The following is a 19,548-nucleotide window of genomic DNA, read 5'->3' on the forward strand; positions in this document are numbered from 1 at the left end:
CCTGTAGGGAGTGAGTCCCAGTGTTATGCTTAAGAGAAATGGGGAGGCAAGTTTTCAGTTTGGATACTCTCCATTATATGTGTGACAGATATCTGAGCTTTTATTATTGGTGTCATTTCATTAATAATTTACACTTTTCCTTTCAACTCTTTGCAGCATGTTCTTCAAACGGTCACCAATCTTCACAAACTGTTGGGCAACTTGCAGGTAATTTGCATTTCTTAATTTTTTTTTTTTTTTACTGTATTATTTTAAAGAAGTCTGAAAAATAAAAATGTTATATTTTAGGCTGTGGTGCTGCAGCAAGACACGTTTATAGAGCAACAGAAGCTGAGGCTAAGTGAGAAGAAACCTCTAACCCGGACCACATCAAAACCAAAGTCTTTGACTGAACAAGAAAAGGTGGAGCAACTTCTACAGGACATTGTTAATCTAGAAAAGCAGCAAACAGACCAACAGGTAGAGTAATGTAGTGCGTAACATGTTGTGAAGGAGAGATACATTCATTTCCAAGTATACTTTTAGTTTAAAGGGGTACTCCGGTGGAAAACCTTTTTTTTTTAAATGAACTGATGCCAGAAAGTTAAACAGACTTGTAAATTACTTCTATTAAAAAAATCTTTACCCTTCCAGTACTTTTTAGCAGCTGTATGCTACAGAGGAAATTCCTTTCTTTTTGAATTTATTTTTTTCTTGTCCACAGTGTTCTCTGCTGACACCTCTGTCTATGTCAGGAACTGTCTAGAGCAGCATAGGTTTGCTATGGGGAATTTCACAGACAGAAGTGTCAGCAGAGAGCACGGTGGACAAGAGAAAAAAAAATTTCCTCTGTAGCATACAGCTGCTAAAAAGTACTGGAAGGGTAAAGATTTTTTAATAGAATTTACAAATCTGTTTAACTTTCTGGAACCAGTTAATAAAAAAAAAAAAAAAGTTTTCTACCGGAATACCCATTTAAGGTGCTATCCTGTATTCATGAAACATAGCTGCTTCTTCTGTCTTCAGGTTGTTCTTGATATTACAACTCTGCTCTGTTCACTTTAGTGGAACTTACCTTCAAAGCCACACACCTATGTTGGACAAGAGTGGTGCTGTTTCTGTATAACCCTGAATAACCCTTTTAAATGTATGGTATATGTGAATTTTTTCATACTTTAATCACTACACAGACAGTGTTTATTGTAAGTCACACCTCTCCATATCTATACATTGTTTATATTATGATGAAACAATGTGCATTCTACAGGTGAGGTGTCTGTAATCTATACAAGAGCCTTTCTGTATGGATCCTTCCCATTCTAATAGGAGACTTGCAATAGAGGTTGAATATGGGATTTTTTTTCCTCCAGGTCACAGCATCGTGGCGGCAGCCACACAAAGGCCCTTGGGTAAAAAAACGTTTTAGTGTGTGTGTGTGGTTGTGGACACATAGCCACTAGTTTTTGGAAATTGCATTGAATGCAATTTACTGTTCATTCTCAATACTGCTAACCAGCTCCCTACAACTCAGCCACTTTTCTGCCCTCTCAGGAATGCTCATATATAGGGACGTGCACAGACATTTTGGAGGGCAGGGGCTAAAGTATAAAAAAAAAAGGCACTTCACTGTGTGTATTATGTTTGTGACATCACTGTGCATATTGACTCTGCACTGTGATGTCACTGCATGTTACCTTCTCCTCTGCATTTACAATGGTCCTAAAATGTCATGTAACAGTGTCTGTGCTGCTGTATGGGCTCTGTGCTGCTCAAACAGCAATAGGACAACATTCATATTATTGCTATCTGTTGCATTTGCAAAAAAATGTGGTGTGTTTGCCATCACTTGTCCCAATTCCTAGAAAAATGCAATAATTTGCCTGTCAAAGGGGCATCAAAGAACAGGCACAGAAAAGAGCAGGGGCTCAAGCCCCCTATTATGTCTATATGTGCACATCCCTGCTTATGTAAGTTAAAATCTGGTTTGACATGACTAGATTTGTGTTTAGTTGTGTGTTCACGAGAAAGGAAGGACAGCTGGAGCTGACAAGACCGTCAGCTGTCCAGAATGAGGCTGAATGGAAACAAGCAGCTTGCAGTGCATTCTAATACGTGCAAGCTGCAGAACAAAGTGGTAAGAAAATGTATTGAAAACCAGTGGCAGAAATGTTTTATTCCACATACTAAACACATATGCAGAAGTGTATATAGGTAGGCTTTAAATGACCATTGGGTATGTTTTCTCTCATTCTGGAAATGTAACCACCTTTTATTTTATTCAGGTTCCACTTCAACAAGAAAAACTGACCCGGGGCCCCCCACTGCCTGACAACACAGATTCTTTAAAAAGATATAATTCTATCGCACCAAAACAGGAGCCCTTGGACTCTAAACCCTCTGCTGTACCCAAAAAGGACACATTGTCAAGGACAGAGAGTAAGCAAAAAGGAAAAAGCCACTTCAGTTTGCTTGGGAGCCAAGCTAACAAACCAGTGGAGGGCCCTGCCACCAATCGCCTTTTTAACTTATCAAAGACAAAGGAAAAAAAGGAGAAAAAGAAGAAGTCTAAAGGAAACCACTGTACTGGTGAGTAAAAACAGTATTTTTTTTTATTGTATACAGCAGGGATTGCCAAATTTGAGGAGCTAACAAAGAAAAGTTAGGAGCTAGGATGCCGCACTTCATGCATCGGGACGTTAAATGATCAATCATTATTGTCCCCTCATCTCTCATTGTGTCACATTCTCTCACATTAACAATCATAAGTGTCTCATCTTTAAATAAAAAAACAAAACAACCTGTTTTACTTATCTCCACCTCCCTTTTCACGTTGATCCTCTATTTTGCCTCCGGTGTTCAGCATCTGATGTCTTCGGTCGGTGCTCCATTGTCATGTGACTGCCACAGCCAATCAGCAGCCTCACTGTGACGCTCCTTACTCCTGAGTACGGAGCATCCCAGCCAAGGCTGGCGATCAGCTGTAGCAGTCACCCGATATTCACTCCTCGCACAAAAGACACTGCGATAAATACTGTATAGTAGTGCTGGGCAGTATACCGCTTCATACCGAATACTGACATTTTTGTGCTGCACGATATTAGTTTTTCCCCATACCGCAATACCAGTTGGGCCCCTCCCCCTTGGGAATGAATTATCAGCCCAGCGCTGCGCTGTCCCCACATCGGGGAACTAATCCTATGTTACCCGCCAGCGCTGTTCTGCTCCCCCCAAATCATGTTACCCGCCAGCGCTGTTCTGCTCCTTGCCCAATTAATTATCAGCCCAGCGGGGTACTACTAACATATGTCACCCGCAAGCACTGCCCTCCTCCTCTTTGTTGCGGGCCGCCGGCGCTGGAACTCTATACTGTACGCCAGTGGTCTCCAACCTGGGGACCTCCAGAAGCTGCAAAACTACAACTCCCAGCATGCCCGGACAGCCAACGGTTGTCCGGGCATGCTGGGAGTTGTAGTTTTGAAACAGCTGGAGGTCCGCAGGTTGGAGACCACTGCTGTACGCTGTATCCCTATGCCCGGGCAGCAAAACATAAAATAAGCCGGCTTCTTGCATGACAGTGGGCTCCGCCTATCACTGGCCGGGGCGGAACATCGCTGCGGCCGGTGATAGGCTGACGGCTCTCAGACGTTCCAGTCCCCAGGAACAGCGTGAGGCCGACGTAGGTAAGTTTATTTTGTTTATCTTTTGCAGCCCGGGCATAGGGATACAGTGTACATCAGTGGTCTCCAACCTGCGGACCTCCAGCTGTTGCAAAACTACAACTTCCAGCATGCCTGGACAGGCAACGGCTGTCCAGGCATGCTGGGAGTTGTAGTTTTGCAACAGCTGGAGGTCCGCAGGTTGGAGACCACCTGCGTACAGGTATAGAGTTCCAGCGCCGGCGGCCGCAACAAAGAGGAGGAGGGCAGTGCTTGCGGGTGACATATGTTAGTAGTACCCCGCTGTGCTGATAATTAATTGGGGGGGGAGCAGAACAGCGCTGGCGGGTAACATGATTTGGGGGGGGGGGTGAAAGAAATACTGTTATATACTGTGGAACCCCAATAAGTTACAAAAATACTGTGATACACTTATTTGGTCATCTACTGTATAGACAACAGAACAGCCCTTAATGCAATGGTATCTAACCTGTGGCTCTCCAGTCATTGTTAAACTACAACTACACAGCCTGCTGGGAATTGTCATTTTGCATTAGCTGGAGAGCCACAGTTTGGGGGCCACTGATCTGAAGAAAGGCATTTAAGGCAAATACTTATAAAGTTTATATAAAAAGCTTTGTTTTATGGACTTATAGCTTAAGCATTGATTTTTCAGATACTGTTCACATCGAGGGAGTGTCTCAGGAGGAAGAGATCTTCTGCTGATGATATTCCTATGGAGGACATCTGTACCTGCAGAATACTGTACATTCTCATTCCCCACTGGGATATTGGCTACTATATACTGGATACAGTACAAGTGAAGAATCCCCTGCTCATTTTATTTACCATGCGAAGGTTTGCAATACTGCGTATTTACTGCTCCCTGAAAATCCCCATAACACTCATTCAAAAGCCTGCCATGTTTTTGGAGCCTTTTGGAGATTTATGGGAGCATAATCAGAGGAAAGGTCACCAGAAGAAACGTTGTTATAAACTCCTGAATTGTAATCTCCAAACACCACTGAGAAGGTATCAGCTTGTATAGTTTTGTATCTGGTGCCCAGCTGTGAATACTCGCTGCTACTTTCCTACCAATAGTTTTGCGGTGATTCAGCATAGGATTTTATATTTGTTGAGGAATAGATTATTAAGGAATAGATAACTGGTTTGGCAGTAAGAGATATCATCCTGATCCTTAGTTTTCTTCACATGCACAAGTCTGTCACATGTCTTGATTTTTGCCAGTAGATGGCGCTGTAGGCTTCACAAAACTGCTAATTCCATCTATGCCAAGCATCTTTTGTGACCGCAGTAAAATTCCACCCTTACACATATTCTTGTATGTGAATTTGCTCGCTATTGTGGCTTTTGACACAAATAACCCTGCTTTTTTTTCATTATTTTATAGAAAATAACCACTTAAGCATATTCCCAGCTTGAGCTATTGCTTGCCTCTATATGGATTATTTTCTTGTCAAGTCATATTTTAAGTGTGTGTCTGTAGTGGAGCTCATGTGCGATGTGATGGAACTCACGGCAACTAATAAATCAGTGATGAGGATTCTAGGGACCAAATACATTGTTTTTCTAAATGTCCTTAGAGCAAGTCCTGTCCCTTATTTCATGCAGCCATCTGTTCTTTACTGCATCTTGATAAGGCAGAAAATGGGGATCTAGTCTGGTGACTCTACAACTAACACATTTACTTGTTTTTGTTTCTTTTTAATATTGTAGTAAGACTCAGACCCTTGCAAACCTTTTGCCTTCTCATGGTAGAGTAGTTAACTGCATATGTTGGTCATTGATATCAACTAGTGGACTTAGACATGACCGCTCACCTTCTGCAATGTCTATTTGATGATTTGGAGTAATTCACCAATCAGTAACCACCAGGGCCTTTAGGTCCTGTTCACACAGCTAATAACTCCTTGTTTTTTGGCATTGACACTGATACAATTTCTATGTCAAAAACCACAGTTTAAATGTACGAAAAAATAAGTAAAGTAATGCAGTGTTTCCCAACCAGCATGCCTCCAGCTGTTGCAAAACTACAACTCCCAGCATGCTCGGACAGCCATACTGGGCTTTGTAGTTTTGCAACAGCTGGAGGCACACTGGTTGGGAAACACTGCCTTAATATGATGTGTGTTGTTTGTATGGATGTTAAAAAAAAAAAAAATTACAATGTAATTTTTTTTTTTTTTACCCGCAACCACCTCCCCCAAATCTTTATGGCTTTTTTTTTATTTTGTTTTACTAAATAAATAGAAAATAATTATTATAAGTTTATTAGGAATAAACATACAGTATAAATAGGTGCTTTGAGTGTAATTAACCCCTAACTCTGCTGGAGCTACCTGATTGGCAGCTTTGTAGTAGATTTAGGCCTTTATCATAGGCGACTTCTCCCAGTAAGGTACCACTATGCACTTTACACAAGGCATTTGCCATAACGGCTGAATATCTTACCTAAGACAATCAAAGTAAAAGGGAGGAGAGTCCTGTGGACTGTATTTGCCAATGCAGAAGGTGCACACTGTGTGACCGAATCACTAAGGGAAGGGCTGTACTATTTTTACCCCTTTATGGTCTATTCACACGTACAGTATTCTGCACAGATTTGATGCGCATGATTTTCTGCTGCAGATTTCAATGTAAACTGAATGACTGAACACAGCTTGAAATCCTGTGCATCAAATCTGCGCAGAATACTGCACGTGTGAATAGACCCTTAAAGGGAATAATAGAAATTACATGCAGTTTAATAGAAATAGTGGAAGTTATCTCCAGAAATAATAGAAACTGGATTCAATGATATGAGACCTTTTTTTTTTTTTTTTTCTTTTTTTCGTTCTTCACATTTTGCATGTAAACGTTCTGCAGCTAGAAGTGACTTTGTGTCTGTACAACCCTATCCTAATTCGACACTCAGGCTTAATAAGATGTTATAGGCAACCCTGTATGTGTGTGTGTATATATGTGTGTATATATATATATATATATCACATACATATGATTTATCATTATATGTATGTCCATAATGGGGGCTGACAAGCAAATCTTTCCCCACAGGGGCAACAGCTAATGGGATGGGCCTTTATAAGTCATGTGATTTCTGACCTGGCTTCATTTTTAAAACAAGCCAGTGGTCTCCAACCTCTGGTTCCCTAGCTGTCGCAAAACTACAACCCCCACCATGGCAGATGAAGTTTTGCAACAGCTGAAAACCACTTGGATAAGGCAGACCCTTTCCCCCTAAATCCTCCTATATTTGCAGAATATAATTTAGGATATGACTAGCATGCCCTAAACATGTGACCGTACCTTAAAGACAGAATATTTACGTTCTATGTGACTTAAGTTTGTAGCGCCAGAATATTGTCATGTATAGACAGTAGTGCGGACACAAATCTACCAGACTACTGCTTTCCTATTCATTTTGTGCAGAAAGTGAACACTACATTCACATTCTACAGGGACTTTACCACTGGTTTGTCGCATTTTTTTTAATTTTTTTATTTTTTTCAATCGACCGGCCTAATCCGGTTAATATTAGTATTTCATGCTAGTATCTCTTATGTTAGCCTGGGCCATTAAAGAATACTGTAGCCTATTTGTGATTATAATGTACAAATTCTGTAAATAATAAAGGTTACATTGAAAGCCAAATATCCCAGGTCACCGAAACTCTCCCATCCTATACGTTGTATATTAGTGCACATTGTATCTTTTCTTTCCATTTTTGTGTTGTAAACAGTATTGTCTAGTGTTTGGTGCACTCTGGCCATAGCCTGGTAGTAAAGCATGTGCCGTCTGTGGGATTTACATTGGGTATAAAGCACCTTTCTTAAAGCTTTAAATGCATTTGACTTATTGCTGCTTGAGACCTCACCCAAGTTGCTTTCTAAGAAATAAGAGCACTTATGTGTGTGTGTGGAGTGTGGTCTAATATCACAGAAAACTGTATTAGATGCCCTGTGCAACAAACGGGCAGCACATGCCTAGAAAAACAAGAGACGTTTTCCTTGACTGCCAAGGTAACTGCAATGCAAATAAAAACTGTATTAAAAGTGTAAAAGTTACATTGTTACAATTTATTATTGGTTATTAATGTTAGTACTTCTGTTTTCTTCAACAGAATGTGTTTTTTTTTTTTTCTTTAATATGAATCTATAGCCATGGCATTCCTATTCTACCTGGTCTGGACATGTCCCCTGCAGGACAGGGCAGATATAAACACCACCTTTTCCATACAGTTGTCTATCTTCTGATTCATGCTTCTCTCTATAGCTTATTTTGCCTGACTGGATGAAATGGTTTGTCTCGATAAGCTCTAATATCATTGCAAGTAATGATATTGAGGAAAATAAATTTCTAACAAGATCTGGTATCTTGTCTTTTTCTAGTAATGAATTCTGAACACTGGCCAATATAAGTGCAGTAAGGAACTTCATTGTGGACCACGGTTTTAGGTCCGGTGGAAAACCGCATACGGGGCATAAATGAGCCGACCGGAGTCAGCGTTGCGCTCCGTTCGGCTCATTGAAATGAATTACATATGGGCGGCATACGGCAGGGATACAGGAGCGCCCAGTTTTAGCTCCACCCATGCGGTCCCCCTATGGCTGAAAACGTGATGTGAATCCAGCCTTAGCCAGAGAAAAGTTGAAACTTTTTGTGTAAGCCCCTGTTTGCGTAAAAGATGCAAACTTTTTGCCCTTCTACATTAGTAATGCTTCTTTGTTTCTTGTTCTTTTAAGTAGGTCTTGTGCAGAAGGGGGTGTGGCCTATTTACACGTCTATTTTAATACAATATACACTAGGGTAAATTGTAGCTGAAAACTACACCAGCGCATCCCTACAACTTATCAGACATAAGTTGTTTTAAAACCACCTGTTTCTAAACCACGCATTATATAACGTTTGGAGTTCCTACAACCGTGTTGCTTATGGCTGAATTTAGAGTCAAAGAATTGGATTCACAAAGGGTATGAATTAAATATTTGGGAAGATTTTTACTCATCTAACCTAACTGTGCAAATCATGGTTTACAGAATATAGTCAGACCTGCGGAATGTTGGTCAGTCTCTCCATATGATTCGGTTTAGGTCAATTCTGTTTTGTTACAAATGAAATGTATAAAAATGATAACTTAATAGATAAGAATAGGACAAATTTTAGACAGTAAATGACATTCCATTTCATCCTGTCTGTACTTAAATATTATCTCTGGGGTGTCATGTATTGTATAGTACTAACAATGACTGCACTAGAGGAAAGCCCGGGATGCTCAGGAGGTTTATAGTACCATGTATACCTCTGCTTTCTGTTCTATCAATGCCTGTACTGAGGTACATGTAGGTGTCATTAACAGATCCCAGCACAGGGCTGCTCCTGATGTGGGGGAAGCCAGCGGGCTGTGGGCTCTGTGCCGCCGCACTTCTCCCTTTGCGCTTTTCAGTGACGCAGGACTCTATGCTAAACGCTATTGTGTTGTTTTTCTAAATGCTGTATAAATTTAAACAAAACAAAAGTTTAATTATTTTATGTTCATGTGTAAATAATGTAAAAAGTTATAACTGTACAAGTCATGACGTTTCTTGTAATATGCAAGTTTTCTTTGTAACTAGCTTTAATTTATCTCTTTTTCTTAGTTACCTGCTGTAAAGGCAAATTTCTCTAAATAAATTTCATTCTTTATCTACATTTTGTATTGGTTTTATTTTTCTCTGTTTAATTAACCCCTTAAGGACCCATCCATTTTCATCTTAAGGACCCGGGCATTTTTTGCACATCTGACCACTGTTACTCTTAAGCATTAATAACTCTAACATGCTTACATTTTTCATTCTGATTCAGTGATGGTTTTTTCCTGACATATTCTACTTTGTTAGTGGTAAAATTTCAGCGATACTTGCATCATTTCTTGGTGAAAAATTTGATGTAAAATTTAACATTTTGGATTTTTTTTTCTAACTTTGAAGCTCTCTGTTTGTAAGGAAAATGGACATCCCAAATACATTATATATTGATTCACATATACAATATGTCTACTTTATGTTTTCATCATAAAGTTGACATGTTTTTAATTTTGGAAGACATCAGAGGGCTTCATAGTTCAGCAGCAATTTTCCAGTTTTTCCCCAAATTTTCAAAATCTGAATTTTTCAGGGATCAGTTCGGTTTTGAAAGGATTTGAGGGGTCTTCATATTAGAAATACCCCACAAATTACCACATTATAAAAACTGCACCCCTCAAAGTATTCAAAATGACATTCAGTAAGTGTGTTAACCCTTTAGCTGTTTCACAGAAACACCCCATATGTGGACGTCAAGTGCTCTGCTGGCGCACTACAATGCTCAGAAGAGGAGGAGCGCCATTGAACTTTTGGAGAGAGAATTTGTTTGAAATGGAAGTCAGGGGCCATGTGCATTTACAAAGCCCCCCGTGGTGCCTGAACAGTGGACCCCCCCACATGTGACATTTTGGAAACTACACTCCTCACAGAATTTAATAAGGGGTGCAGTGAGCATTTACACCACATTGGCGTTTGACAGATCTTTGGAACAGTGGGCTGTGCAAATGAAAAATTTTATTTTTCATTTTCACGGACCACTGTTCCAAAAATCTGTCAGACACCTGTGGGGTGTAAATGCTCACTGTACCCCTAATTACATTCCGTGAGGGGAGTAGTTTCCAAAATGGGGTCACATGTTGGGGGGAGTCCATTGTTCTGGCACTATAGGGGCTTTGTAAACACACGTGGCCTTCAATTCCGGACACATTTTCTCCCAATGGCGCTCCTTCTCTTCTGAGCATTGTAGTTCGCCAGCAGAGCACTTTACATCCACATATGGGGTATGTTCTTACTCAGAAGAAATGGAGTTACAAAATTTGGGGGGCTTTTTTTATCCTATTTAATCCAAATTTAACGAAAATTTGTCAAACACCTGTGGAGTGTTAAGGCTCACTATACCCCTTTGCCGACTTTGGGGGGGGGGGGGTCTCAGGACCCCCCTGAACATTGTCACGGGATGCCTATTGAATGATTTTAGCAGGTATCCCAGTCCGGTCCCCGCCCGGCACGGACCGAAATTCCCACGGGCGTATAGGTACGCCCTGGGTCCCTAAGTGGTTAAATGTTCTGCATTTTGTGATAAACTTGTTTACTTTTAAGTGTGTGTGTCATCATGTGATGATCACAAAGGTGCTTAACAGTTAGGGTATATTCACATGGCAGAATTTCTGCATGTGGAATTCCGCATCAAATTAAAGCCTAATAAACTTCAATAGGATTCCGCATTCCCATTCACACTTAAGAATTTCAGCATGCGGATTGTACACAAGCCAGAAACTACCCAAATGAATGCGGACATGGAATTGGTGCTGATGTGCAGAAATTTTGCCTTGTGAATATACCCCAAGGCTATGTTCACACTACGGAATGTCTGCACAGAGAATCTCTGTGCAAACATTCTGCAAACTGCGGACGCTAGGACCGCACAGGAAACTCCATCTCATAGTCAGCTATGCATTTCGTGCAGATTCTGCAGAAAGAATGAACATGTTCTTTCTTTCTGTGGACATGGAAAACTGAATTTCTGAGCCACAAACTTCTGGCTTCTGGGTACATTCACACAGGCAGGTTTACAGTAAGTTTCCTGCTTCAAGTTTGGGCTGCGGCAAATTTTTCGCCGCAGCGCAAACTCCTAGCGGGAAACTCACCGTAACACGCCAGTGCGAATGCACCCTGAAAACACTACACTAACACATAATAAAGGGTAAAACACTGATCCCCCCCCTCCCCCCCCCCCCCCCCCCCCCCAATAAAAATGAAAAACTTATTGTATGGCAGTGTTTCCAAAACGGAGCCTCCAGCTGTTGCAAAACAACAACTCCCAGCATTTCCGGACAGCCACTGACTGTCCAGGCATGCTGGGAATTTAGCAACAGCTGGAGGCACCCTGTTTGGGAATCACTGGTGTAGAATACCCCTATGTCCACTAGGGGTGTGAATCGCCAAGAATTTGGCGATTCGATTCGAATCGCGATACCAGTGTGGCGATTCGATATATCCCGATATATCGCGATACCGTGTAGGTGACGATATATCGCGATATATCCCGATTCTGTCTAAAAAACAATGTCTTTTACACTTTTATTAAAACTTTATTTATATTTTATTTTTTTTATACACTTTATTAGTCTTTTAGGAATCATTAGATTCCTCAGACAGATGAATAGATTTCTATTGAACTCCATTAATCTGCGATCCATTGATAGAGCCTGGTCCAGCCAGGATCTATCAATGACAGAGCCGGGACAGGAGGAAGCAGAGGTAAGCCCTCCGGCTACCTCCATAGTGGATCTCCCCCCGGCGATCACGCTGCGGGGGGGGGCCATCTAGCCCACCAGGGAGCATACACATGTCCCTTTAGACGCCGCTGTCAGCTTTGACAGCGGCGATCTAAAGGGTTAATAGCCAGCCGCAGCGATCGCCGCATGCTGGCTATTAGCGGCGGCCCCCGGCTACTGAGAACAGCCGTAGGCTGCAGAGTATGGAGCGGGCACGAGTCGGAGCCCGCTCCATACACACTGCAGAGCACCGCATGCTGGATATTAGCGGTGGTGATGCATCAGCGGCCCCCGGATACTGTAACATACACCCAGAGCGCCGCCGCGTCAGATCCGGCTGACAAAATGTGGAACCTATATCTCCTGATGCCCGGGACATGCTGTTCCGGGGGATCAGGAGATACAAATTCCACATCACTAAAAGAATCGATTCAAAAATATTTTGAATCGATTCAGTATCGGCAAGTGAAAAATCGCGGGAATCGATTTTTTTCTTACATCCCTAATGTCCACCCCTATGCGATCCCTAATTTAGTCCTCAAATGTGCATGGCGTTCTCTCACTTCGGAGTCCTGTCGTATTTCAAGGAGACAGTTTAGGGCCACATATGGGGTATTTCCGTACTAGGGAGAAATTGCACTACAAATTTTGGGGGGCTTTTTCTCCTTTTACCCCTTATGGAAAGGAAAAGTTGGGGGCTACACCAGCTTGTTAGTGTAAAAAAATTAAAAAAAATTACACTAACATGCTGGTGTTGCCCCATACTTTTTATTTTCACAAGAGGTTAAAGGAAAAAAAGACCCCCAAAATTTGTAATGCAATTTTTCCTGAGTACGGAAATACCCCATATGTGGGCGTAAAATGCTCAGCGAGCGCACAACAAGGCTCCGGAGTGAGAGCACACTATGTACATTTGAGGCCTAAATTGGTGATTTGTACAGGGGTGGCTGATTTTACAGCGGTTCTGAGATAAACGCAAAAAAAAGAAATACCCAATTGTGACCCCATTTTGGAAACTACACCCCTCACAGAATGTAATAAGGGGTACAGTGAGCATTTATGCCCCACAGGTGTCTGACAGATTTTTGGAACAGTGGTCCGTGAAAATGAAAAATTTCATTTTTAATTTGCACAGCCCACTGTTCCAAAGATCTGTCAAACGCCAGTGGGGTGTAAATGCTCACTGCACCCCTTATTAAATTCTGTGAGGGGTGTAGTTTCCAAAATGGGGTCACATGTGGGGGGGTCCACTGTTCTGGCAGCACGGGGGGGCTTTGTAAATGCACATGGCCCCCGACTTCCATTCCAAACCAATTTTTTTCCCAAAAGCTCAATGGCGCTCCTTCGCTTTTGAGCATTGTAGTGCGCCAGCAGTGCACTTGACATCCACACCTGGGGGATTTCCATACTCAGAAGAGATGGGGTTACACATTTTTGGGGGGCATTTTGTCCTATTACCCCTTGTAAAAAATTTAAATTTGAGGGGGAAAAAAAATGTTACACATCCAACTTTAACGAAAAGTCGTCAAACACCTGTGGGTGTTAAGGCTCACTGGACCCCTTGTTACGTTCCTTGAGGGGTGTAGTTTCCAAAATAGTATGCCATGTGTTTTTTTTTTTTGCTGTCCTGGCACCATAGTGGCTTCCTAAATGGGACATGCCCCCCAAAAACCATTTCAGCAAAATTTGCTTTTCAAAAGCCAAATGTGACGACTCCTCTTCTGGAAAAGGGGTAATCGCACAACAAAAAACCCAGGTTCAGGCGCAACCGCTTACTCCAAAAGAACTGGATGATGCTTTTATAAGTATCTACATCAACGTTTTAATATAATTCCATAAAATAGCCAAAACATAATGCGTTTCTGGGCATACAACGCCCCTTCCTCAGATGTGTAAAATGGCAAAGAAAACAAACAGGAAGTCCAAAATTTGATATGGCCTCAAGGGGGCGGAGCCCCAGTGACCTCACAGTACATATGGCCAGTAGTGGCCAATGGTAAACAGTAAAACAAAAGACATTGCAGAATAAAATATACAATAGCAAAAACACCGACATCTTATATACATCAAATATAGGGATCCCTATAAAAAGCATCCACATAGTGTATGACACAATCCTCATAGTGCACGATGTAATAATACATTGCTGATATATAATATATTGATGGGCTTCATTATTATTTAAAATAGGGCTCCATTAGAATTATAAAAAAACAAAAAGACAACTCTTTACCTGTAATACAGTGCAGAATCCTTCTGGCATGACCAGCATGTCAAACGAATGGTTCAAGGCATGCTTTAACTTGTAGTCACGCCGCGCTACCTGTCTGTGAATACAGGAGCCGGCAGACTATACGCTCACAGTACCCAGTTCACGGCAACACTAACGGGTTAAACCAGAACGAGTCATGGTTGCCGGACTGTTGCCGTAACATGCAGCGCTGTGCCACGCAGCGCCGCTGAAAAGAAAAAATGCCGTACAGATGGTGGGAAATGCGGACATGCGCAATGGATACGCATATTCCCATCATGGAAAAATACATATAGGGGATGTCACTTAGTAAATGCACATATGGAAAAGGTTGCAAAAAAGACCGTGCCAGAAAAAACATGGGCATATGTATCACTACTCGTATCTGATAAATAATGTATATAAAAAGCTAAAACTGATTATCAAGAATACATCTTTAGCTTAAAATGCATATATGCTATACTGTATACATACATATTGCACAAAAAAAGAGGGGGTATGTGTCTATTAAATTTAAAAAATTAATCGTTTAGAGTTATTGCACATAAAGGTTAATAATAATACATAATAGTATACTACCAAAATTATTAATACATACATAAGGGATAATTGACAATTAATATATACAACCATACTTGTGAATCCTTCTTTTCTGAGCATTGTAGTTCGCCTGCAAAGCATTTTACGTCCTAACATGGGGTATTTCCATACTCAGAAGAGATGGGGTTACAAATTTTAGGGGGCATTTTGTCCTTTTATCCCTTGTAAAAAAAAATTAATTTGAGGGAAAACTAGTGTTTTAGTGAAAAAAATTATACATTTTAAATAAAACACATCCAACTTTAACAAAAAGTTGTCAAACACCTGTGGGGTGTTAAGGCTCACTGTACCTCTTGTTACGTGCCTTGAGGGGTGTAGTTTCCACAATAGTATGCCATGTGTTTTTTTTTTTTTTTTTTGCTGTTGTTGTTCTGGCACCATAGGGGCTTCCTAAATGTGACATGCCCCCCAAAAACCATTTCAGAAAAACTCACTCTCCAAAATCCCACTGTCGCTCCTTCACTTCTGAGCCCTCTACTGCGCCCGCCGAACACATGACATACACATATGAGGTATTTTCTTACTCGAAAGAAATTGGGTTACACATTTTAGGAAGATTTCTCTCCTTTTACCCCTTGTAAAAATTCTATAACTGGGTCTGCAAGAACATGCGAGTGTAAAAAATGAAGATTTTGAATTTTCTCCTTCAATTTGCTGCTATTCCTGTGAAATACCTAAAGGGTTAACAAACCTTTTGAATGTCATTTTGAATACTTTGAAGGGTGCAGTTTTTATAATGGGGTCATTTGTGGGGTATTTCTAATATGAAGGCCCTTCTAATCCACTTCAAAACAGAACTGGTCCCTGAAAAATTTTGATTTTAAAAATTTTGTGAAAAATTGGAAAATTGCTGCTATACTTTGAAGCCCTCCGATGTCTTCCAAAAGTAAAAACTCATCAATTATATGATGCAAACATAAAGTAGACATATTGTATATGTGAAACAATATATAATTTATTTGGAATATTCATTTTCCTTATAAGCAGAGAGCAAAGTTAAAAAAAAAAAAAAGCATTTTCAATTTTTTCATCAAATTTGGGAATTTTTCACCAAGAAATGTATGGACAACATTTTACCACTAACATAAAGTAGAATGTGTCATGAAAAAACAGTCTCGGAATCAGAATGAAAGGTAAAAGCATCCCAGAGTTATTAATGCTTAAAGTGACAGTGGTCAGATGTGCAAAAAATGGCTACAGTCCTACAGTGAAAATTGGCTGGGTCCTTAAAGGGTTAAACACCTTTACAGGTTCCCTCTAAATGAAGGGCTAAGGAACATACTAAAGAATCGAGCACCATTCAGACAGTCTTAATCAAAATATACAATAACATCCAGTGACTCACCAGAGAGGCTCACCTATTCATCCTGTCAATCAGGCCCAGATTATCGAGAATGCTTTTTCCTGCAAAGTTTATTGTCCGGATATCTTGGTTTCTTCACTTATTTTGGTAATTCTTTCCACTTTAGGCTAGTTTCACATTTTTGTTTTCCTTTTTTTCCAGCCCAAAAAATGCACTCTAAATGGAACTTTAAAGGGGTTATCAAGGAATTTTTTTTTTATATATATCAACTGGCTCCAGAAAGTTAAAGGATAGCTCCCACCATCACTTTTTTTCTTTTTTCTTTCCCTGCCTATTACCCATCTATCCCTAACCCCCTCCCTGCCTTTAATTTTTTTTTTACATATTAAAAATGCCTTTTTGTCTGTCTGGTAGTGTGCTCACTACCAGGCAGACTTCCCCAGCAGGCACCACGTTACTGATGCCTGCTGGGGCCGACACTTCCGCCCGTAGTTCACCTATACAGGGCGCCTCCAGCTGTTTTCCCACTGCAACTCCCAGCTTGCCCTGACATCTATTGGCTGTCAGGGCATGCTGGGAGTTGTAGTGGGGAAACAACTGGAGGCACCCTGTATAAGTAAACACCGGATCTGTGATGGCCGCACATACCGCTCCCCGATGCGCAGCCCGCAACCTGTCTGATTGACAGGCAGGAACGAGCACCGCAGTGACTGAATTTCGACTCATTGCCAGGCTTAAATGAGTCGAAATTCTGTAGTGACGTCACTGCCGAATGCATTCGGCCACTAGGAGGGCGACCCCTAGTGGCCGAATTTAAAAGTGATTTTAAGCTGGTTTAAAAATCACTTTTTTTAATTAAAGTATATTAGAGATATGTTGTAGTACTTAAGTACTACAACATATACATTTTTTGATTTCATGACAGTGCCCATTTAAATAGAATTGTAAATTACTTCTATTAAAAAATCTTAATCCTTCAGCTGCTGAAGTTGAGTTGTTCTTTTCTGTCTAAGTGCCCTCTGATGACACCTGTCTTGGGAACTGTCCAGAGTAGAAGCAAATCCCCATATCAAACCTCTTCTACTCTGTGCAGTTCCCAAGACAAGCAGAGATGTCGGCAGAGAGCACTGTTGCCAGACAGAAAAGAACTACTCAACTTCAGCAGCTGATAATTATTGGAAGAATTAAGATTTTTTAATAGAAGTAATTTACAAATCTGTTTATTTTTCTGGAACCAGTTGATATATAAAAAAGGTACGGTAAACATTTATATTATAGTCTATAGTGCAGGATGGGACTGGAAGGAATTATTTTTGCATCAGTTTTTTTGTCCTTCCAGTTTTGTCCAATTTTTAAATTGAGCAGGTTTTTTTTAAACATCAAGGCCCAGCAGAACTAGCCACTCGGAAATGCGCTGTCTCAATAGACTGCAATGCATTTCTAATTTGAAAGAATTGACATGTTTATTCTTTCTGCGGAGTCAGGAACCTTAATTTCTGCTGCGGCAATTTTGCTGTGTGCACGGTGCAGCAGAATTCCATTGAAAACAATGGGACTCTGCTCCAACGGAATTTCCGAGAATTAATTCTACCCCCCGGATCCCTTTAGAAAATTTTGCTGCGTAATTGGGACTTAACAGCTGCTACCCATATATTGTGCCTCTTGTGCTGTTCAGAGGGGCCCACCAAGTATTTTACTGCAGAAATAGTAGTGCTAGGGGCCCTGAAAATACTTACCAGAATGTCCTTAACAGGATTATAGCTACACATAATGCCTGTATATGTAACTGTGACACTATGGCTGTATTGCTTCATAATGCCTCAATAGTAATAATCCCCACAGTGCCCCATAATAATAATGCTATCCTATAATAGTGCTTCTCCAGTTTGTCTCCAAAAGTAATGGTCTCACCAGAGAAGGCCTACTTGTAATGATGCTCCTCATAGTGTCCCCCCCAATAGTATCGCTTCCTATAGTCCTCCCATCATAGAGCCCCACAGGTATATAATTCAATGTGCCCCTTGATAGTGTCTTCAGTGGTATAGAGCTACAGGCTTGTCACCATGGTACCTGTGGCATATGGGGTTGAACGGTATGACAGGGAGCCATAGGCTCCTGTCCCCCATCTGCAGTATTCAACTATATCCTTATTCTGAGTTGGTGAATACAGTTGACTGGGGCCCATACTGTGAGCCATAGATTCAGGGAACCAAGAAACAATCTAGGACATATGCCTTCGTCATAGCGACATTACTGATAAATCATCGCCTGTGAGGGAATAATCTATAATTTCTCTAATAAAACAACAAAAAACATCTTTGTGTGTTGTGGTCATGGCACAGCAAAGAAAAGGCTCAACTACCAGAACCTACCTTAAAAATACATATACTGAAACTGGTGGTCAATTTTTAAATAAGATACTATTTCCATGGGAAACCACATCAAACACCTTAAAGGGGTACTCCGCTGTTCAGCGTTTGGAACACACTGTTCTGAACGCTGGAGCCGGTGCAGGGAGCTTGTCATGTCATAGCTGCCACGCCCCCTCCCATAGACTTGCATTGAGGGGGCGGGACTATGGCATCATGAGCTCCCAGCTCCCGCATTTAGAACAGTGTGTTCAAAACACTGAGCAGCGGAGTACCCCTTTAAGGCCCGGCTGTAGTGTGTGCGTACACCTCAACTCTTGAAGTTCTTGTTAACCAAGGTATTTAATATTTAAAGTAATGTCACCACTTCTTAAGGACGTGCATACAATAGTAAACTTAGTTGGGCAGACTGAGTGGTCCTGTGGAGCGTCCATCAGGGGGCCATGACAGGTGAGTGAATGCCACATCCCAAATGTTTACTGTATTTTCTCATTCTTGTTTCCTAGGAATCACAGAGGTATGTTATGGGATGAAATAGTTAAAAATAAATGGGAGCTCAACATAAAACGTGATTGCCCAAGCCAAGCATACTGTGTTGCACAAAAAAAACAATGTGCCAAAAAATGCAAGTGGAGACAAAAAATGGGTAACAGTCCTACTAGGCTAGGGGTGAGAGATAAGAGAAAGAACAGAAGAAAAAATGCAAAGAGTAATAAAATAAAGAAAAAAATTAGAGTTTCCAAATTAAAATAGCGTTTATTTAAATAAACTTAGTGATGTCCTTAGCAGGGCCCTTGCTTTGGACTATTCACGAGATATAAAATATATAGAGATACTATGAAAACTGTACTGCAGGTATATATATATATATATATATATATATATATATATATATATATATATATATATATATAAAAACAACACTGGATAATAATACCCCTATTAAATATAATTAGAACTGGACACGGAAATAGGAAAGTCTTTGCGCTATATTAGGCGCTACAAGTGCTGCAAATACGGATATTTCCTCT

General features: G+C 40.8%; 1 protein-coding gene across 6 annotated transcripts in view; it reads left to right on the plus strand.

The window, feature by feature from the left end:
- AKAP13 (A-kinase anchoring protein 13) overlaps positions 1–9,342 on the plus strand; it is a 254,171-nt gene extending 244,829 nt beyond the window's left edge. For all 6 annotated transcript variants that reach the window (XM_056571882.1, XM_056571887.1, XM_056571885.1 and 3 more), the window contains 5 exons: positions 8–46; positions 157–207; positions 289–459; positions 2,262–2,565; positions 4,312–9,342. In XM_056571882.1, coding sequence (XP_056427857.1) covers positions 8–46; positions 157–207; positions 289–459; positions 2,262–2,565; positions 4,312–4,361 — 615 coding nt within the window. In that variant the 3' untranslated portion in view covers positions 4,362–9,342. The remainder of the gene's footprint in view (positions 1–7; positions 47–156; positions 208–288; positions 460–2,261; positions 2,566–4,311) is intronic.
- Positions 9,343–19,548: the final 10,206 nt, after the last annotated feature.

Source organism: Hyla sarda, chromosome 4 (genome assembly GCF_029499605.1).
Source record: "Hyla sarda isolate aHylSar1 chromosome 4, aHylSar1.hap1, whole genome shotgun sequence".
NCBI classification, from domain to species: Eukaryota; Metazoa; Chordata; class Amphibia; order Anura; family Hylidae; genus Hyla; species Hyla sarda.